Source organism: Anarhichas minor, unplaced genomic scaffold (assembly GCF_050575085.1).
Source record: "Anarhichas minor isolate MPS153535 unplaced genomic scaffold, ASM5057508v1 ptg000004l, whole genome shotgun sequence".
Lineage (NCBI taxonomy): Eukaryota > Metazoa > Chordata > Actinopteri > Perciformes > Anarhichadidae > Anarhichas > Anarhichas minor.
In genome coordinates, this window is record NW_027466450.1 from 5,043,846 (window position 1) to 5,066,396 (window position 22,551).

The 22,551-nt window shown below is 43.2% G+C and overlaps 1 protein-coding gene across 4 annotated transcripts; it reads right to left on the reverse strand.

The window, feature by feature from the left end:
* Positions 1-1,485: 1,485 nt before the first annotated feature.
* On the reverse strand, positions 1,486-22,220 carry dop1b (DOP1 leucine zipper like protein B). 4 transcript variants are annotated; one of them, XM_076107091.1, is made up of 38 exons: positions 21,994-22,215; positions 18,833-19,010; positions 18,058-18,239; positions 17,795-17,965; positions 16,898-17,087; positions 16,634-16,732; positions 16,190-16,313; positions 15,990-16,099; positions 15,228-15,339; positions 15,015-15,135; positions 14,769-14,888; positions 14,395-14,503; positions 13,794-14,030; positions 13,391-13,701; positions 12,891-13,294; positions 12,537-12,808; positions 12,295-12,447; positions 12,045-12,145; positions 11,365-11,555; positions 9,675-11,259; positions 9,288-9,375; positions 9,010-9,201; positions 8,700-8,822; positions 8,462-8,596; positions 8,285-8,340; positions 8,089-8,193; positions 7,398-7,464; positions 7,146-7,293; positions 6,270-6,352; positions 6,079-6,188; positions 5,849-5,998; positions 5,317-5,378; positions 4,622-4,750; positions 4,368-4,504; positions 4,213-4,268; positions 3,978-4,121; positions 3,704-3,836; positions 1,486-2,674 (listed from the first exon to the last, which is right to left on the reverse strand). In XM_076107091.1, the coding sequence occupies exons 2-38, from the start codon at positions 18,968-18,970 to the stop codon at positions 2,417-2,419; spliced, it is 6,906 nt and encodes a 2,301-aa protein (XP_075963206.1). In that variant the 5' UTR covers positions 18,971-19,010; positions 21,994-22,215; the 3' UTR covers positions 1,486-2,416. The 4 variants fall into 4 exon arrangements, with proteins under 4 accessions (XP_075963206.1, XP_075963205.1, XP_075963207.1 ...); XM_076107090.1 differs by having other exon boundaries at positions 9,288-9,381; XM_076107092.1 differs by lacking the exons at positions 1,486-2,674; positions 3,704-3,836; positions 3,978-4,121; positions 4,213-4,268; positions 4,368-4,504 and adding an exon at positions 5,734-5,768 and having other exon boundaries at positions 9,288-9,381; positions 21,994-22,220.
* Between the last annotated feature and the right edge of the window lie 331 nt (positions 22,221-22,551).

Here is a 22,551-nt window from a genome sequence, read left to right on the forward strand (position 1 = left end):
AATGACATATAATAAAAGTGTCTACAAATATTACAGTGGTGACAAACAATGAGAAAGCAAAAGGCACGCGCTCAACCCAGTTTGTTAGGGATTGCGCAATCTGAGGTGCGGCACAGTTTGTCGCTGCCTCACCTCACGTGTCTCCTCTCTGTTTGAACAGGACATGCGCAAATTCAGCGATTTTGACTATAAAAATGCTTAAAATGATTGAAATCATACAGAAATTACATTTATAGCACAGATCAGTGGATAAATATTATTTATTTTATTTTATCATTATTTGTTTTTTACTTTTCATGATGGCAGGTGAGGCTCTGCCTCCCCTGACCGCACGTCCCTGGCCCCATGGCATCACTTGACAAGCTTGAACATTGTAATTCCAGCGTTTGGACACTGTCAAATGTGATTCAAAGCCCAGCGTTCTTTTTTTATTTATTTTTTATTTAAACCTTTATTTAACCATGAGTCCCATTGAGATTAAAAATCTCTTTTTCAAGGGAGACCTGGCCAAGACAGGGGGGCTGGGGGCTAAGTCTATTTGTGGTGTTACGGTACAGGTGTAGGGCGCTGGAATGAGGGAGGTGGAGAAGGAGAGGATGGAGAAGGGTGAGAGGTCAGACTGAGAGTATGGGTGGGAGGCCCAAATTAGAGGCAGTGATTGTACTAGCTCTCCTTTGTCAAATTTTACTACAACATGAGACTAAATGTAAAAAAAGTTTTGTCAAAATGCCACTTCCCGTTCTCATCTGCTCATGTTGCGTCAATTCGCTTCACATTGTGTGCTCAGTTTTATTCTGAATTCAACTAATATGCATTGTAATTGTTATTTTTAATAATACATTTGCTAATATGATCACTTCTGGTTCAATGTTGTCCAAATTAATAGCGCTACCTTTATCAATTACAACACTTGACTAAAAGTCATTAGCGGTACAAGCAATACGTCCTTTACAGTTTTTTGGTGATAACTATTCTCACACACGGATTGAAAGAGTCCCTGTGTATTATTCGTTCGTATCAGTTAAGTGTGAGTTTGTTACAGTTGTAACTTTACTAATCTGCTAGATGCATGTTTTTTTTACGCAGTGTAGTCCCAAACTTCCCCGCAACTACGTCCTCCAGCTCGTTCTGGGAGTTTTCATATTGTTGCAACATTTGTCGTATGGTGAACAGCTTTATTATGGAAAAGCCATGTTTCTGCCGGTGGTCGTCATTGAGCCATATGGGCAAAAAGGTTCCGATGATTGTGTGCAGTGATGTGACTTTGAATTTTGTCTGAATGATGTGCATGAAAGGCAACGCTTTACCTGTTGGTAAAACGGTAACTACATGTAAGGCAGGAGGGTTTAGTGTTGGGTGTCTCGCCCACGGACACTTCAGCATGTGGGCAGGAAGGATCGGGGATAGAAACGCCAATTCCATTCAATCTTTATCCAATACAAACAGAGAAACAAGCAGCTGACGCTGTAAAGTAAAAACACAGTATTTAAGCTTAATATTTATTTTTAATGAGTCTTCTTTCTGTTAATTCATAAAACATGACATGGTCCTTTAAACATCCAAAATAAATGACTTAAGCATTCAGCATTGTGGAAAAAAAAGACAAACAGGCAGTTGTAAAAACTGATTTCCCTTGAACACCAGAAATGGCAAGCATGTATTTTAGCAGGGTACACCAAAGAATATGAATTTTCAAGGTGTACACAAATCACATTCAGTAACTTACTCATACAACTCTTAACGTCAATCTTAGCCAAAGGGTTGTGAGGTCCCATAATGATGTATCCACTAACAATTAAAGAGAAAGTACCAACAGCAGCCATATACAGTAGATTCTACATTCTCAGAGTCACGCAGACATTACGCACCAGAAGGTGGTTATGTAAAAGTCAAAAGATCACATCATCGATACTTAATGAGGTTCTTCACAGGAATCTGCTATTTGTTGACAAACTTTAAAATATTTACTGGAACTTATATTATTAGAAGGTGCATGGTGCCTAATTAGAAGATATAACTAAAAGCATATAAAATGAGAGTGTAGACACTGACGCAATCTAAATGTGTAAATATTTTTCAACCTAGATCATACTTGTCCTTGAGAGAGAAACAAGCATTTCACAGTAATTAATACTTCTACCATTTTTGTTTTTTTCAGATAACCAAAACACCCACTGAAATAACGACAACAAAAGTCCCTTGGCTTTTCCAATACAGAGTCAGTGTGAGAGCACCTCAGAGGTACACATATTTATGTAGCGATTAAGTTAAAACATTAAAAAACTGAATTCCTAAACATTTCCTTTCTAGTTCACGATACACCGGCTGTGCCTATTTTAAGTATTCCAATTGTATGGCTGCAAGTCAAAGAGCTCGGGAAGAGGACTTATTCCATTAAAAGCTTCAAGCTTGAGTTCTAACTCTCCATGGAGTCCAGGAACTCCTCTTCAGTGATGCGCTCCAGCCTCTTCAGGACCGTGTCTGCACTGGCTGCTGGGTAGTCTGCTAGGGGGAGGTGGGGCACAGGGTGGCTGTCGGGAGGAGGGCTCTGGAAGGAACAGCAAAGGGTGCGAAGGAAAGGCCACAGCTGGGTGATGGAGGACAGTGAGCGTTGGGTGAGGAGGGGGAACTCCAAGTGCTCTGTGGAAGATTCCTCACTCAGCTCGTTCAGAGTCTGGAATATCAAGACAGGACTTCATCATCAGAACGAGATGTGGTCATTCACAAAACACAACTTGAATGAATGTTACTTTGTATGTTCATTTGGAAGACAATATTAAGGGTGTTCAGTTTGGGCTGGAGTTTATCACAGACACTAGAATATAAATTAAAATGCCGCAATTTCAATGATAAAACAGTATTTTCTGTGAAGCGGTGGAAACACGCTTCTCTGTACAAGTTCAGTGAACCACAATCCATCTACATCGTACTGTCTTATTGTGGGTTAATGTATCTGTAATGACGATAGAATATTTTTATTATTCAAACTGCTTATCGCCTAAAAGTCATTTTTGAGCGACAAGACGTGACCGACTGCTCGTGAACGTGACTTTAGACACAACAGCTTCAGTTCATCGTTCTGAGCAACAGCCATGAAATTCAAAAGTCTCCAGTATTGTTCTGTCGTCATGATTATTGAACTGTTAACATCTCAGATAATGTTTCACTCGGTCTGTTTCGTTACATCAGGTTGGTAATATTGGTGGAGCTAACGTTAGCTCTGTAAGGTTAGCCAGCTAACAGCATAGCAAGTTAAGTTAACATAAATAAAGTTAATCACCATATACAGTGTTAAGATGCAACGTTGTGGTCCATTGTCTTAGCTTCATTTCTTCACCTAACGTAATCAGCTCATCACAAAGGCACGTCTGTTCATTTAAACTGTATGGTATTGTTGTATTAGCTTTTTGTAAAGACTTGCACTGATATGTTAACACATGTGAGGCACTCAAAGCTTCTTTTAAGTGTGTTTATCCTGGATGTCATAGAACTTTCCAGAGGTTCAGAACATTTTGTTTCTAAAATTTATATTTTTTTTGTTTTACAGTCACTCATCAGAGATTGATGATACCAGCCAGATGCTGCAGTCAAGTCCTCTTTCAAGGTGTTCTCTCTCTCTCTATCGTTTTCATTCATGTGTGAGTTCATGCAGTTCAAATTAACTAGAAATGTGTATAAGACTTGTTAAGAGGTGTTATCTTACCCCATATCGCTGCTGTATGCTCTCCAGTACTCTGACAACATGGGGTGTGCATTCCTGTTCGCACTCCATCAGCGCAGTCTCTGGGCCGCTGTAGCGGTTCACGTCCACCTCAGGGACAAATGCCCAACGATACCTGTACAGATGGAACAGATAGTTACACAGAATAGGTCAGATAGGAAATAGTCCACTGACAAAAATAACTAACACAACACCACAACTTAAACAAAAACGTGTGCTAGCATGTATTCAAGTCCTTTTGTTCTGAGCTTCTTACATCTGAAAGAGTGGCATCCTCTCTGGAGGGAAAGCCACGGAGGCGTCCAGAAACTTGCAGGCTGACAGGTACATGTCCAACTCTGCCTGAGAGAAATTCACTGGTCCGTTCCGGTCCTGGGCTCCCCGCACCACTTTAGCCAGCCTAGGTGGTACACAAGAGAAGTATTTTAAGTGAGAAAGCGTCACCAGAGTGTCAATAATATATGAATTTGTCAATAAAATAATCATCTCACTTTGAGACGTCTTTATCTAACTGCATAGCCTTCTCCAGACGAGCAAATATGCGACTCTGAAAAACAGAACAGGTTGAAAAATAAGTTTCCGTTAACAATAAACAAAATAGATACTCGTGTGTATACAGCCAGGCTCTCAGAAGATGGGATCCTACCAGTTCTGTGACCATGATTGGCCAAAGAGATGTGAGGTGCTGGGATGAAATCCGCAACAGGAGAACACGAAACATCAGGAACATCTGGGCCGAAACACTCGGACTGGGGTTCATACGCAATGCCTCAGTGAGACGCTCTGAAAGGAGGGAAGGAAATTTTATAATTGCGAAAGAACAGTCAATTTCAATGTCTGTTTCTACCACTTAATTAAACAGATTTACATAAAATCAATACAAATATCCAGTAACTGCACCTTGAATGAGGGGCAGATACAGAGGATACTGGTCGAGTTCTCCACTGAACATGGCGAACGCCTGGCGCTTCAGCAGCATGGGTTTCTGGTCCACATTCGTAAACAGTTTGAGGGAGCCGCTCTGCATGCCTACAGGACAAATAAATACAGGTTTGAAAACAGAAAATAATCAAAAATGTATCTTTAATTTGAAACACTACTTTCAGAAGTGACATCGTAAACAGATTCTGAATTTATAGGCGACGGGACAAGATTTTGGTATTGGAAGCGTTGCGGTTTCCCCTTTGTAGTCTCTGTAGTATTGACCAATCATGTTTGAGCAGGCGTTTGTTGAATGCAGGTAAACAGTCTGTGTGGAGAGCAACAGAGGCTCAACGCATGGCCGAAATCTAAAAAAACTATCAGCTATCGTCTGATGAGTTCGTTTTTTTGTTTTGGTTTAAAATTAGTATTTAAACTGGCTGCTTGTGAAACAGTCCGGTCGTACACGTCATCTCTCAACTCTCTCAAGCTTATCCGCTGTCAGGCCAATAGTTGATGGGTTCCCAGATTGCTATGCATCTGTTCCCTGACATTTTATGATCTACAGTAGACATGAATAGTAAAAAAAGTACCTTTTGTGTCACAGATTAGGTCTCACCTTTAGATTACAATTGTATCTTTACAGCAATACATTTCCTAGAAGCTGTACTCACTCATGAGGTCTTTAAACATGGTCTTCTCATGAGTCAGCAGGTGGTCAACAATGGATTTCCAACTATAGAGAACAAAGAGCAGTCAAGAAAAGGACATTAGACATCGATGATCTCCAATTCATTTGTGTCATAATATTAAATACACCAAACAGACAAAATACTTCTTTATAAATACGCAGCAAGATCATTTCAACATTCACCCATTCATACATTGATGGCAGGCTGAAGGAAACTTCCATATGCGGAAGAGCCGGGGATCAAACTGCCGATCTTCCAATTAGTGGATGACCCATATCTTTGTGTATATATATATATATATACACACTTCAATGTTTTACATTTTTATGTAATTGTCTTATAATTTAATTAATGTTTGTATATATTTGTGTCACTTATATCTGTTCTGCCATTGCTTACCTGATTTTGTATCTTTGATTATTATGCTTTTGTCACTAAGAAATAAAAAATAAGTTATTATGAGTCCTCAGTGTGTGTGTGTGTGTGTGTGTTTCTAACAAATAACCATACTAACCTGGGAGCACAGGAGACATCCATAGTGAAGAAGAGGGGGTCCATGAAGAGCTCAAAGACCTCTTTCCTCCAGGCCCTTTTGGTATAGGCATACCCACTCAGACTGCTCAGCAGCTGAGAACCCGCTTCAAAGCTGGGCATGTTGTAGGCACTAGCGGGAAGAAAGCACAAGTGAAAGGAAGTCCGCTGAGACCAAACAGACCAAAGCTGTTAGTGCTGCACACTAGTTACCTGTGGTTCTTCAGGTAAGGGAAAACATAGTATGTGAGGCGAGAAATGAGAGGAACCGCTTTCTCCTTCTCATCACTGCGGTATACCATGTCCAGAAGTGGTGCCAAGACCTATACAGTGAGAGAACGTGTCAAACAATACAAACACACAAAGAGGCTCTCATTCATTCTCTCACCATAAATAAAACCTACCTCAGCCAGGAGTACAAGAGCTTGGACGCTGTAAATGGAGGGAGCCGAAGAGGAAACCATGGTGCTAGCTTGAGCCACTGACTCTGACAAGGAAGTAAAGAGAATACAGAGTTCACTTGTGACCGTTACCAAGCGTGTAATAATTCTGGGAGTGAGCAACATGTGCATATGCAATCAGGTGACAATTAGGATAGAAATGTTTCACCATAGAAGACAAATGTGAGTCTTTTTGAAAGAACCTCCTGCCGTTCGAGGCCCCATACGGGTTGTATGACCCGTGCGCTATACCTACAATATTTACACACCTTTACCTTGATGTCAGGCATTGTGTTACTTTGGGGTTTGAAGGGTGCACTTGGAGAATACATTCTTACTCAGAGTGTAGTACAAAAGCACTGTTTAAATGCAGTAACTGTCTTTTCTTTGAAGTCATCCTGTCGGCTGACCACATGTTCTGAAGAAATAATGACTCAACCGTGAATGAGCGGACGCTCTATCTAGGGAGGTTGTTTTTAAGGGATACCATAAAGAAAGAATCCCTTGTGTCAGCTGCGGCGCAAAGACAACTCCTAGTATTTAAAGAACAGCCTGATAGGTCAGTTAGACATGATGGATAACAGTGCTGGTAGTCCTGCCTGCTGATAGCCATCTACTGTAGGTAGTAATGCACTGACTATGGATGAGTACCTCACACAACCCGGATAAAAAAAAAAAATCTGAACTATCCCTTTAAGTATTGATTTGTGAGCTCCATAATCTATCTGTCAGAGCGCCATATTGATCCGCTGGGTTCATATCCTCAACCAGTGGATGGGAATCGCATATGAGGTCAATGGTCATTGTCGGCACGTGTTTGTCAAAGACATGAAAAGTTACCATCAAACTCCGTGTCATCAAGTTCGTCTGCTTCAGGGCACACCTGCGGCTGAACTTTGACTTCAAGGCTGCGACTGAGCCAACTGGTCTGCTCCAGAGACGACCCCGCGATCCCACCCACCGCCTCGAGGATCCGCTGAGTCACCTCCTGCATACGATAATGTCGCCATCAATCAATCATCACCACAGCATCTCACATGCACTGCCTCGCTATTTCAAATCATAGCTAGCACAACACAACATGCAGCATACCTGCAGATCTCTCGTGTCCTTTTTATTGTCCAGGTTAGGGAGCCTATTGACAACGTCATTGAGTATTCTGCAAGACAGAAACCGTTGATGAGGATCAGATTTTCCAAAAGAAAACCGGCAAATGTTAACAAACATGTTTGAGCAAATACAGATAGCAGTGCATTGCAGGCCCCGATACTGTCTGTGTGAGAGTATTCTGTAATACAATAGAACTACTACTACTAATCAGAGTAGTTTACATATCAAATTCCTAAAAAATAATAAATAATAATAACAACTTTATTTACATAGCTCTTTTAAAAACAGAGTTTACAAAGTGCTTTGACAGACAAAGCAGCAAAAGCAAGGAAATAACAACCCGGATATAACAGTATAATAGATTAAATGAAATAACAAACAAACAATCGATACGATAAAAATAAAATAATAAATAAATAAAATAATTTAGTAAACTCAACAAATAAAAATAAAGCAGTAAAGCGACGACATCATATAAAAGCCAGTCTGTAAAAATAGGTTTAAAAGAGATTACTGATTTGGCGAGCCTTATCTGCACCACAGTAATGCACTACTGTTTTTGTTTTGTTCGTTGACTACAATTGCATTTGGTTGTGCAACCCTGTATTGTACAATGACAACGAACAAATGAACCGTAAACCTTGAACAAGAAGTGAATGTGTTAAAAACTGACCCCAGCAACAAGAAGTGTCCAGGCGGGGCCAGGTTGAGCTGAACAGACTCCCGTAACAAACTGAGGAGAGGAGCCACGTTTTCCTGCAGAGTCTGAGCTGAAATGCTACATAGATTTCAATATATATTATGAATACAATTTGTAGAATAGTCTTATCAAACTTAAGGTGGAGACTCGCACTGTATTTCCTACTTACCTCTGGATATAGGCGTAGCTGAACTGTAACATGGGGATATCTACTAGGGTTGACTTCTGATGGAGAGAAGAGTACAGTAAAAAAATGGTATGAAATTAGGGGAAATTGACCTCAGAAACCTCCAGAATACATGTTTTGAGCAGCTGTGTGTGTATGTATGCATGTATGTTTCTGTACCTGTTCTCCTTTGATCTGATGTGGTTTTTTCACCACCTCCTTGACCAATTGTAGGACTGCATCTGTCTGCAAGGTGTGCAGTGATTTCACCAGAGCCACAATGGTCAGACGAGACTCACTGGCCACTGGTAAAACCTAAAGAAGACAGGGATGTGATGAATGAAAGCCGCTCTAAAGCCTTTCAGTGAGCTAGACGCGACTGTCCTTTCTCAGTTTCCATAAACGCTGCAGTTCTTACTTTGTTTTTATGTCTCCTTTTACTCCTTCTGCTGCTCCACACTGCTCCCAGCGAAGCCATGATCTGAATCCCATATAGCCCAGTTAGAGGGACCAGGAACTCCAGTATCCGCTGCCGTAAGATCTAAACATGCACACCGTGAATAGATGACATTTTCCATTATAACACATGCACATGGCTAAAAAAAGGAGAAGATGTGCGAGTGCAGGATATAACCAACACCATACATGACACAGATGTATTATTCCATACATTTGTGTTGGCATAAAACAAACAAAGACAATATGCACGTAAGTAGCACACTACACACCTTGGTGCTTTTAAAGTAGACAGAGGCAGAAGTGTGTCTGCTGCTCTGGGCGGTGTCCGATGCCCGCCTCTGAAACTCTTCCCTCATGACCACGCCCCATAACAATGCCATGCTACTGAGCATGTGCGGTAGTGCCTCAATCACAGCGTTGCGTGCATTACGGACATCCACAGGATCACAGGCAACCATGGACTAACGGAGAGAAAGAGAGAGCAAAATGGGTTTGTACATTCTCATACAGATAAGAGGTAAATATCTGTGTGTGCTTCGTTCCTCACCTTCTTGTTGTCCAGTAGACAATAGTGTGTAATGGTGGTCAGGCCTTCTAGCAAAGTCAGAGGGTAGTCAGGAGCAATGTTTTCCCTCCTACCACTCAGAGGACAGAAACATATATGAAATTAAAAGCACAATCGTGTCTTCACTGTAAACTTGAGATGATATCAAATTAGATTCCAGCCATGACACACACTGGCACATATAACTAATAACACTGCTTAACTTCTTGAATTACAAAAACTATTGTCGAACTAAGCAGTGTGTCTTTGTACCGTTTTATATTGTGCTTGTGAAGTTGGAAATAAAACAAAATAAAAAAGGACTATATTATCATAACAGCGTACGAAACTATGTCAGCGAGATCTGTTTTTCGGAGGTGCTCCGTCTACCTCTGATTCGTCTTTCCTCCATCGTGCTCGTAAAGCTTGACCAGCTCGTCCAAGTTCCTGCAGATCTGACTGATGAGTGGAGCCACAATGATGCCTAACGAGCGACCCAAGTACTGCAGAGAGGAGCACAACAGGGACACCCAGTGGGGGTGCATGGCATAGCCGTACTGCGGCTGCAGAGCCCTGGCTGCGGCAGAAACGAACATTCCTTGGGCTGTGATGGGGTGGCTTTGGACGTACTGGGCTGCGTTGATCGACTGCTGGAAAATAACTGCAGTTTGCCATTCGCGTGCAAGCGGGGTGGTGGCAGTCGGGGATTCGCGAGGCTCCCCGGGCTGCCCAGATGCTCCACTCGACACAGCTGCGGAGACGGCACCACCAGGCCCCAGGTGGGACTCCAGGACGATGAGACCCTTGAGGAGTCTCAATAGTTCCATTTGTAAGGGGTACTGCTCCTGTCCGCCTCCTGCTCCGAGATTCACCAGACTCTCCTCAGACAGGCCTCCCTGCTCCTCCAGCAGCTCCACACCCTTGGATGGTCCCTTTTCCGTTGCCCTCTGGCTGACGTACATGGATGCAGAAAGTGTCAGCAGAGCATATTGCTGCACTTTACATCCTGAGAGGAGTCTGCAGATGGGCTCCACGCCGGCCCCATTGCCCTCTTGTCCACGCGCCATGCAGCCAAGCTGGTTCACAATCCGGGTCAGCACCGCCACACTCTTCACTTGAACCTCCCTGTTCCCCTGCAGGTCAAGGGGACCCAGGTTCAGATAGGAAGGGTAATGAGAGCGCAGGAATCGCAGGCACAAGGACACCAGCAGTTCAATGAGCAAGGATGGGGGCACTGAGGGGGAGGAGGAAGGGGAGAGCAGGCAGCTGTAGAAGCCCTGACCGTCCTGAGCCTGTTGGTGGCGCTGCAGGAGGTTCGACACCAGGTTTAAATGTGCAGCAGAGCTCGTGTCCAGAGAAGTGTAGGAGAGGGCATTCACCAGACGGCATTCAGCACTGCTTCGCAGCAGGCTGTCCAGCAGTGCCAAGCCTTGGATCAGATGGCGCCAGCCGCCTGCCACAGGGTAAAGAAGCACATGGCGGAACAGAGAGTCGATGGCCTCTCTCTTCTCTCGCGCCTGTTTTAACAGGCGAGACCTGGCCATGGCCTCCAGCTCTAAATCCTCCTCATCCTCACTCGACAGTGAATCAGAGGCCTGCGTGTGCTCGGACTCGGCCCTCCGCAGGCCGTTGACCACACCTCCTTCCTCAACGCTGCGGTAGGGGACAGAGCCCGAGCTGGAGTTCTCAGTGGACACCTGGGCACCACTTGTGTCAGCTGACTCGGTGTGTTCACTCTCAGCCTCCTCCTCCTCCTCCTCCTCCCCCTCCGTCTCTTCACTCTCACTCCTAGACATCACTAAAGTGTCCGGTGGTTTGACCAACTCTGAGCCACCGTCTAACTCTGCCCACAGGGATTCCCGGTCCACAATGTTCATGAGATTTAAGGTGGTGACCTCGGTTGACATGGAATCCACAGATGTCCCGGAGGTTTTGGTGGAGCTTCGGCTTCTGTGGCTTAGAACCTTCAGGTTACCTTTAAGAAAAAACAAAACACATATACAGCCAAACCAAAGAAGTTCATCTAATAGGAATTTGAACTTACACAGCATATGCAAATTACGCTGACAAAAGCACTTACCAGCAGTGAGATTTTGCTTGATGCTCTGAATGGAGCAGCGCTGAGTCGACGGGTGAAGCAGCAACAACAGAATAGGCTCCAGCACCCGGATCACGTCATTGAGGGAAAGAGCCCTGACGAGCCAGCACTGAGCTGCTGCACTTATTGAGCCATCTGTACAGCTCAGACTGTCCACCACCACACACAGAGTCCTGAGAGAGACACACACACATTTCAACAGTCGGATTTGGTAAATAAAAGGATCCCGACACAAAGAGAAACTCACACCTTCATCAGTCTAATAGGAATAATACAAAGAAGGAGGCGATGCCTCAGATTTCATTCAATCTGCAGTTTTTGAACATGTTATTCACTTTTTATTCAGATTTTACATATTCAGAGCAGGCATTTGGCCAGTTTTTAACTGCTGCATATTTGTTGTGACAGAAGTGCAATTGTTTCACTCCGCCCGCTGTTGGACATTTGCATGACGTTCTCACTTTGCACAGACACTAATGCCTCCTTGTGTAGCAGATTCATCCACTATCAGAGGAGCACTGACACATATGTTGATGTTGTAAGCTATAGAAGACGAGTACTGAGACAGAATATACAGTATTCAAGAATTACAGAGACACAGTGATATACATGAATAAAGACACTACGCTCCATTTGTCAGCACTTTTAAACTAGGTACTAACCGATCGAAGGAGTGATTGGGAGACATGGTCCTGTTGGCCTGGATCTCCCGGGTCAGGTGCCATATAACTGTGAAGCGGTGTAGTGCTTCCAGCCTAACGGCCTGGGGCAGACAAACACAAGGCAAACATTTGGCTGTTTTGCTTAACTTGTCGCATTTCCTAGTTGCTCTGTTTGTGTGTGGCAAATAAACTGACACATGCTGGGAGAACATTCAAATGTGTTCAGCGTGTGTGCAGGCCTATTACACACCTTGTCTTTGTGCAACAGCGCCTGGCAGATGATGTCTTCACAGATGGATGCCGATGGAGCCAAACAATGAAGCCTGTAAAAGAGTTCCACACAGGAAATGTGCTGCTCTCTCCGCTCTGTGTCCAGCTGGTTCCACAGTACCTGGGACACCCTCTGAGTCACAGCAGAAAGGAAAGTAAATGAATACTGCATTTACACTACAGCTCTGAGTTACAGCAATATTTTCCCTTTAATAACCTGACCTGATAGAAATCTGTGCCTTCCTCTATGGCACGAAGCAGAGCAGGGTAGATGGGGGGCACGGTGACCATCTGCAGCCGCCCACTCAGAGGGTTAGAGTCAGATCCTTGGTAGCGTCTGTGCTTGTCCTGGATGACCAGCGCTAGAGACTGTGAGTGGTTGATGAGTTCCAACAAGGCGGACACTGCAGTGTGCTGGATGTTGTAGTCCCTGGACAGGCAGCACAGTGTCATCAAGGACCTCAACCACACTGGCAAGCTGTCGACGTCACGATCTGTGGAAAACCAAAACGTAAAAAAGTACGTAGCGGACAGTAGCAATAACTCAGCTCGATAAATAACTATCTATGTGCTGACCTGTGTGGTCAAACATGTCCGTGTGGAGAACCAGAGTTTCCTCTTCAGTGAGGTAGACAGGGAAAGTGGTACCCTCCAGCAGAAGGTGGCAGGCGGTGGTGAAGGCCTGTCGACAAGCCTCAGAGATCTCTGCCCTGCCACGGGGCATGTAGCCAGTTGCCCAGTCCAGACACCCTAAATGCCTATGCTCCTTTTTCTTCTCTGTTGGGGCTGCTAAGAGCTGGGCGTCAGATGTAGGGCGGGATTTAAGCTTGTGTGGAGTGAACATTTCAGTCTGTTTGTCTTTAGTTTCATGTCCCCCTATGCCCGCCAACAATGTCTTCTCTTCCACAGAAGCCACAGTTAGGTCAGGCTGGGGTCTTTCCTCCGGTCCCCCAACATCCTCCACCTGCACCAGCAGGTATCTATAACATAGAAGAAGTGAAAATATTTAGAAATCACACTTTATAAAAGAAGTCCATGTAGGTTATGGTTAACCTGATGATTGCTCATTAGTTCACCTTGTGGTTATGAAGGCCAGGATGTCCTGCAGACACCGGGTCATGGTGTCTACACTGCCTCCCTTCCTCCACACTCCTTCGCCTTCTTTGGAAATTACATTCTCCTCCTCCCTCTTCCCCATCCCTGGTGGGAGATGCTGCTCTGAAGCTGAGGCGCTGATGCCCAATCCGCTGTCTTCAGACCTGAGTGTTGGGTAAACACCATCTGCAAGCTCTGCCTCGTCTCCTCCATCTCTGTTCACCTCTTCATCTCCACGGTCACCATTAAACTCACCAACAGTGCCATCTTTCTCTCCCTCCTTCTCTATATCCTAGATAGGGTATAGTTGATATGATCACAGTCAAACATCAAAAACATAAATGAAAGATAAACCACATTGGCACAGACAGTAAAATGCCTAACCTGAGTCTTTTTGCTTTCCTCCTCTGGTGACTGTAACTTGATGTCCTTTGTCTGTGCCCCTGCCTCAATGTCCATATCAGCTACAGGCATCTGGATCTTGCTCAGCACCTTGAAGCATGCACGTAGACCCTGTGTGACATCTTCCAGGCTAACAAAGTCCATGTGGCTGTGCAGGGTCCCCAGCATGGTGCCCAACATCTCAGGGAGGAACTGGGACTGGATGTCAGCATGAAGCTCCTGTGGGACAACAAACACACAGGTAAAACACACCGTTAGTGTATACAAATTTGTGTGTACGAGTCAGACTTGAACGCTGAATGAAAGATAATATTTGCTTAGACTTTACTGTAACTGAGTACCAGGAGGTGCAAAAATGGTTAACCAAGTAAAAGCTTATCATTTTTCTCTATTTTGTCAAAATAATAACAATTTGCTTTTCAATGTCTACTTTTGTAGTATTTGTTGGAATTTTCCAAAATATCAAACCCCAATATTGCGTTTTTCTGGCAAAACACTTATTTTATTATTAGCACGATTCACTGCATCAATTTAGTTTCACAATTGGGAAGTAAAGGTGTGCATGTGTGTGTAAGTCGTTTACCAGAGGGAGAACGTCAAGCAGGAAAATGATGAGATTGGACATCTCTGTGACAGACGGAGCAGGGTGATGGCGCTCCTGTCGAGGAGGTGTTGGTGGGTCATCTTTGTCACTATTGGGTAAAGAAGGAGAATTAAAAACAGTGATCATTGTTGGTTGATATTCGAGGGTAAAAAAAGAAAGCACGCACATTTCATTTATGTTCTTGACAATGCTTACTTTGCACGGAAACAATGTATTCAATTCATCGATTGGCTTTCTTTCACATTATTGAGACAATATTGTTCACTGTGTTAATGCCGACTGTTCCCGATAATCTTGCATGTCTCTGAGTCGGCATAAATAAGGATTCCATGTCACAGTCATTCCTGGCATACCTGAGAGAGGTGCAGAAGCGGTGGGTCACGTACTCCCACAGGTATTCTTTGTTCATGGAGGTCACGAGCATATTCACCGTCTTTATGATCTCCGCTGCATTTTTATTCTCTTTTATTGTACTGTTTCAGAAAACAAAAAGAAAAGCATATTTTTTTTTGTCTCATATCTGTCAGTTGCAATTTTGTCACATGTTCAGTTCAACAATTAACATCCTTGCATCTTTCCTGTCATCTATCGCTCTTTACCTGGCTAGCTGGTTGCCTGAGAGACCTGAGCTGGCGATGTTTTCCTCCCCCAGCATCTCTCGACAGTAGCTGTAGAAGGCTCGGACCACCTCCAACAACACACTGCTCAAGACCACTGGACCTGTGCAGAGACGTTGTCATGATCACAGTGAAACATGCTCAGAGTGGCGGATCAATTAATTCAGCATTTCCACGTGTTTGTGTGCTGCCTACCTATCTCTGGTTTATCCAGCAGACTGATGATGATGCGAAAGGGCCTGAGGTACCCAATCACACTCTCGGGGTCGCTCTCCACATCCTTCCTTTGTAGGATGTTAATAAGAGCCTAAAGTCACAGAAACAAACAAATGAGAATAAGAGAAACAGGTGAAAAAGATACATTGGTACACGTTTCGAACAGACACACCTGACCCAAAATTTGATGTATTATGCTTCTGCTCAAATACTGTCCAAGCTGAAATGTACTCTGTTCATCATTACAGGAATAGATTAGATAAAAGTCAAGTCACTTCCTGGGGTCTTCCTCTGGTGGCCTGGAACCTCAATGTGACAACAAGATAAGTCACTGCTCCCGACCAGGAAATAGTGACAAACATAAACCCCCATGAAACCACAACCAGTCTCATTTTCACACTTGTTTATGGGTTAAACAAACAATATATACAGTCTTAACTAGTGAGCTTAAGAGGTACTTATAGATGGATTGTGTTTCCTTAGGACAGAGCCAGGAAAGCTGTTTCTCCCCATTTCCAGTTATTATGCTAAGCTAACCTGCTACTGGCTGTAGCTTTATAATTACTGTACAAACGTGAGAACGGCATCGATCTTCTCATCTAACTCTCAGCAAGAAAATGAGTAAGTGTAATTCCCAAAATGTCTAACTTTTTCTTTAACAACATTGACGAATCAGGTTGTACTAAAAATAAACCCATATTTATGTATTTTTAGGTTTTGTGTGTGCTATGAGTGAGTTACCTGCACAAGGAAATCTCTTGAGTATGTGCTGAAGTAAAAGGAGGTGTGTTCCTCTGTGGTGGTGGAGCGGGTGGGATGTGGTGCCACCATTCCTCCTTTTTTGTCTATCCCTGACAACACACACAGAGACAAACAGTACTGAATTAACTGGAAAACTGAGTGGGTCATCCATTACTGAAATGTACTTCAATGATCAGCACCTAGGAGCCAGGCGTAGAGGCGTCTGTTGAGGGACATGTCTCTGCGCAGAAGTGTAAGTGCGGCTGCAGATACCATCGTTATCATGTCTTTACCACTCATGGCAATACTGGCCTCCGCTGGGTCCTAAACCAACAACACACAGAGTAACATTTGCCCGAGGAACAACAAGAAAGAACAGGAGAGCGATGACAGGACAGTCCGTATGTTTAATGGAAAAGAAGGTAAACAAAAGAAGGATTATTAGAGACAACTTACAAAAAATAATTCTCAATAGTTTCCAGCAGCAGTCACAGATATTTATACATCATTGTAATTACAGATCAATTCCTTTTTCCCCCCTCAATAATCTGAATCTAATGATTTTTGCATTTTACTTAGATCACATGGAACCAAAGATGTTGTCCCGGAAAACAGGAAGTGAGTATGTTTAAGTGTGTACCTACCAGGCACGCAGCAAAGGGGAAAAAGTAGAGCAGGATTTCAAGCATGTTCCTCTGCACCAGGACATTTGAATCTTGCAGAGAAAGACACACCGACTTCATCTGAAGACACACAGAAGCCGAGACGCTCAGAGGTTTAGACAGATGACAAAAGATGTTGGTGGAGCAGATTGCTGAACTAAATTGAAACAAAACTGAAATATGTCAAAGTGACAACAATATCCCCATAATGATCAAATGTGAAGTAAGACAAACACAGACACTCACCACCAGTCGGTGGTCGTAGCCTAGCATGTGTGTTTGCTGGCGCAGAGAAGCCTTGCAGTCAAAATGTGTGACTATAAAGACCGAGGCAGGTAGTCGCACCATGGGGGTAACCAGCATACTGCCCCACAGCGCACCATAGAACACCTGCTGACCCACCAGCAGTGACAACTTGAGCAGCAAGGCATCGGTCCTGGATAGAGAGAGATGACAAAATAGAGACAACCCATTGACGTGTGTTCCAACAATACATCCACTAATAAATCTATATTTCCGAGAGGCAGGCTGACTTTGGTTGGTGATGTCACACCGATCAATTCTGATAAAATCCTTCTGTTGTTTCAGTACAGAAGTGCCTAAAGGCACAGCAAGCAGCTCCCGTTAGAAATATTAAGGATTGCTCGTTTGCCATATTGTTATAAAAAAGGCTGTCAACAAAAACTTGAGAAAATTAATACTTTCCCACTTTCCCAACCTCGTCTGTGGCTCTCAGCCCGCAAGCTGAGACTTCTGTAGTGACTCACTCATGTACACTTTCATTAAAGGAGAAAAAAGTATTTACGATAGCAGGATCGTGTACGCGGGGTTGACTCAAAATAAACTACAGTGCCCATGTTCATCAAAATGAAGGAACACCCAGTGCAACGGTGGAGGTATTTGATGTGTTTTCAATTATTTTTAGACAAATGGAGCCTTATAGCACAGATGAATAAGGCTTTGGCTACAGAGACTATATGTTTGTAATAGGGATCAATTAATTATAGGTTTTGGCCTTTTCATGGGATTTGTTGACAATAAGAGAAATATGAATATTGTCAGATGTATCCTTTAAATTTATAAATGAGAATAGAAGAACAGCTTGAGAACATTTCTTCTGACAAAACAGTATGCGCTATGTACCTGTCGTAAACCTCCAATCCCTCTTCCAGCCCTGGCAGCAGTCCTGTTATGAAGGCCTGAAGACTGGGCAGCAGAGCCTTCTGCAGTGGGAGATAGTAACGCTCGTACAGTGTCAGCAGTATAGGCTTCACTGCCATGGCTGCATGGCCCAAGAGTGGGAACAATCCTGAGCTGAAAACCAAAAAACACAAGTTATAACGTCAAAAGCTGCACACATAATCAGGCTAGCGCTCGCTTTAAACCAGTAACAGATTCATCTTTACCTGTAAATAAAGAGATCCTTGGCCAGCCATTTTGTTCCAATGATTTTAAAAATGACCTCGTATGTCTCCAAAGCCTTGAGGTGTACTCCGCTGGGCAGAGCCGGGTGCAGGCACTGGGCGAGGCGCTTCCCTATGATCAGCCTCTTGGGCAGGAGGGAGTAGCGAAGGTTACTCTGCAGGGCCTGAACGAAAGAGACAACAAAAAAAAATGAAAAAAAACTGGGTTGGCCACTGAACAAATAGTTTACATATGAAGGTAAAATTTGGCATAACCCTCAAATAAAATAAATGAACCTACAGAGGCACACTGGAAGAGATGTTGTGCATATAGTTCTATTAAAATATCATGTATAACAGAACTACTTTTGTTTACATTCCCTTTGTACTTTAATTACCAATGTTGTTGCATTAACACACACAGACACTCCAAAGTAAACACATGCTCTGCAAGGGAAAAAAGAAAAGTGACATGCATTTCCCAAAACAAATAGGTAGAAGACTTGAGCAATAAGGGTGTATAACACAGAGAGAGAGAGAGACAGAGACAGAGAGAGAGACAATAACTTCCTCATAAGTACAGAGAACTGAAACTCACAAGCTGTGAAGTTGACACCCGCAAAATGACAACAAAAAAAACCCCTGCAAATGCTTCAGTGAATTCAGATCAATCAACATAAAAAATAGACCAAAGTTCTATAGTTGTATACTAGGAGCATCCAGATGAAGATATTAGCCGTTACAGTATTTCTCAGGCATCAAGCACAACATAACGTACCTTATTGAGCTTGCCCAAGGACGAGATCAGATCTGCCCACTCACTCGAAGACTCAAAGTTTCGCAGCGCCTTCTCGATGACCGCTGCATAGCTACGATAGCGGTAGTCATTCTGCAGTTCCAACTCCTCGGGATCCATGATACGTCAGTCTGATCCCAGCATGTTCAGCACAATATTTCTGGGGGAGAGGGGAAACAAACAAGAGGGTTATTTATTGGCAAGAGAGTAGGTTTATCAAACTCACAAGAACAATCAGCGCTGCGATATTATCAGTCTGTCTGCAGCCTCTTGGATGTCCCTCTGCCTCTGAAGGAGGTTTCTGGCTAATAGAATTAGCCAATTAGCTCTGTACTGATAAATAAAGGCTCGTAGACTACAAATGTCCTCATTCATGACCGGTCAGTGTTTATCTGACTGACCTGTCTCTCAGTCTGAGGAGGGAGGAGTTCCTGATAACACAAACTGTGTGATCATGCACGCACTTCCAGAGAAAAACAAGTTATGGACTGGGCACAAAGCGACACAGTTTGTTTCTCTCTCGTCTTCACGGTGACATTTGAAGTAGCGTTTACAGGTTTTTTTGGCCTCTTTGGGGGCAACCTGGGGCAACATTGACATACGATCAACTTATGGTGTTCTCGTGGCACACATCCAGCAGAGCAACATTAGCATTGACTCTGAGCTGTGTTTCTGGCCACCTGATGAATACAAGTCCAATATTCACTCTCGCTATATTGATCTCCACCAACTCCTGTCTGGCACTTTAGCAGCTAAAAGCTCCACTATGTCCACTAGCATACGTTAACTTTGTCTGCTGTTTGGCTTTAAAAATGCATTTAGGTAGAAATTGGAAAATAATCTTATTTTAGGCAACATAGGCAAAAAAAAAACACAACAAAGTGTCCAACAGTAAATATACTACATGATCTAGAAAGAGTAGCTTTCTCACTTTCAAGAACACGGCAAAGGCGGTGGTGTGTGTGTGTACGTGCATGTACGTGCATGTAGTGGATTTGAATTAAGCCACATAGAGAGATGGGTCGGAAAGTAGAGGCAGGATTAGAGGAGCACAGACATCTGGACTCCCTGAGCTGAGAGGAGCTTTACCATCGTGGACAAACCCACCAACACGTGCAGGGTGACTTTGTATTCGTGGTGAAAGTATCAAACTCTTGACAGAAAACTAATATTAATATTAGTCAATGAAAATTCAATTGATGATTAGTCTTCAGAGTCATTTATGAAATACAAATACCCAACATTTGTTTGTTTAAGTTAAAATATGTAATAAATATATGTAAAACAACGAATATGTTGCGGTTAATCAACAATGAAAATAAAAAGTGAAAAGAGCCAACTAAGATCTTGACCTTCAGGAATAAGTCAGGTTTATTTCTTGTAGAAAAAAAAGGAGTGAATGAAGTGATGAAGAGGGACGAAGACTCAAGATTGTTTCAGTTCTCATCAGGCTTAAACATTGTCAGCAGGTAGACCTACACCTCATCAGGGATTCTCAAAATCTTTTCATGTACTAACAACACTCTCGTACTAAAGCCAAACCAATACACAGCTTGAAAAGGATATTGTTCTGATGAAAAGCTATAATAATACTGGAATAAACAGTACATGAAATAGTGTGTGGTGTGAAAAAGCCTGCCTTAAATGGAGTATTGATCATTAAAATAGACTGTCACCAATATGTATCACTTTATCCTTCATTGAGCAGTACTCCTTTAGTATTTTGTCGACTGCAATTTCCTTTTAGTCGCAATTAGGGCTGAACAATTCATAAAAAATGTTTAGTTGCGAATAATCTGACTGATATTGAATTTGTGATATGATTTGCAATATTAGAGGGAATATCACCCAGTGTTATAATAAAAATGATGACGACATATTTGTTATAAACTCAACCTGGTCAATAAAACAGAAAAGGCTCTCTACCTTATTAACGATGCATTTTCCTACGGCCTTGGCTTTCAGGTAATATGGCAGATCAAGCAAACTGTTATTATTTGAAGCTTTTCATGTGGGTGAAAATTACCACCTGTTGTTACGCATTTCACATTCAAGAGATGGCCTTGTAGTCACTTTTTAAAATCATGTGTCCGGACGTAATCAAATCGTTAATATGAATGCCGAGTGGTTAGTTGTCTCTGACAAAAACAGACCAATGACATCAAACACTTCTTATCCCTAAAAGCCACACGCAGTACTCGTGACACCAGTGGATTTACCTTTTGGTTGACACATTGACAGCCATGACATAACATTAGGAGTGGCGAAAGACAGAATCTGTAAAAACAAGTCATGCTACATAGCAAACTACCCCCGGGTTAGGTTGTGCTGTTCTACACAGACCCTGTTCAGATGTCTCTCCTCAGATGGACCACAATTCTTCCTGCAAAGAGACAATTTATTTGTTTGCACCCTTCAAGTTCATGAGGATCCTTAAAATTCAGCCTAATCACAGGTGACAGCTGGAGGTTATGCAATGGTGTGGCCCAAGCAGAACTAAATACACGTTCTCACTTCCTCATTGTGGAAGTGCAATAAAAAACATTTCAACAAGATGTTGTTGGGCTGGAGTGTGTGTGTGTGCGTTGAGGGTGGACCCACGCACACAACGGGCCCCGCTATAAACTGTGTCACCTGACTGACACCCCCACAGACTTCAATGTGACGCTGTTAGACTTCAATGTGCCGCTGATCGCTGACACATGGCAGATGGAGAAGACAACATCAACTGTGACTCAACTCAAATGACAGTTGGCTGCTGCAGCTTTTGGCTTGTGAATATACTGTAGCATCACTAGAGTTGAGGGTATTATGTAACTGCACGACTTCAGACTGCATCATAACTGCTTCCAAGACGAGGAAACAAGGAAGATATATTTACAGTTAGTGAAATGTAAAAATGTATGTGTGCAGCTAGCATATATGCACATTTTCGTCAATACTGTAATTGAAACTAGGGGAATATATAAGATATTGCTAGCTAGCAAATAAAACAACGCAACGTTAACGCACTATTTAAACATCAACGTTTCCTGAAGAAATAATATGTTATTGTGGTTATAATAAGACACCATGTACCGTTCGTTCAACCCCCGTAAACAACAATTAGCTAACGTTAGCTATCAGGTGCATCAATGACTCACCGACTGACAAACGAGCCCAAGATGCGCCGAGCGACCCTCGCTTCAGAGCAGTCCGACTCAAAGACGCGACAGCCCGGTCATCATGGTGCATCCTCCACGCCGACGTAGCTCAAAGAAAAGAGGTGGTAGACCTGTTGTTTGTGCCAAGGATGAGTGTGTCACTAAACATCCCAAGAGTACCACGGAGCGACAGCCACAACGGGGCGGAATCGTCAAACTCAGCTGATTCAGAGCCGAACGCGGACGGAAAGGTTCACTTCCTGGTAGAGAAGGGGTGTGGCGGGGGGGGGGGAGTCATCCCAATAGATGAGATGTTTGTCTTTAAACCGTCGCCAGAAAGTTAATTCACTAAAATTTTATTTTATTTTCTCGCCTGGAGCAAAAATAAACCAGTTTCTCTACGTGCAGCTTTAACATCGAGACGTGGACACCACCGTGCACTTCCCCTCAGGCTTTGGTATAATCCAGGATGTGCAGTGTTTACAATCCTCTCACCTTTACGTCAGATACTTGCATGACAAGCACACGACACTGCAACCTCAAAACACAGCCTTAACT

Coding starts and splice junctions, on each gene's coding strand:
- dop1b (XM_076107090.1), bottom strand. CDS start 18,970: ATGGATCCCGAGGAGTTGGAACTGCAGAATGACTACCGCTATCGTAGC. Junction 9,382..9,674: donor GGAGGAAAGACGAATCAGAG/GTAGACGGAGCA, acceptor CTGTCCTCTGAG/TGGTAGGAGGGAAAACATTG. Junction 9,202..9,287: donor GTCTACTGGACAACAAGAAG/GTGAGGAACGAA, acceptor TCTCTCCGTTAG/TCCATGGTTGCCTGTGATCC.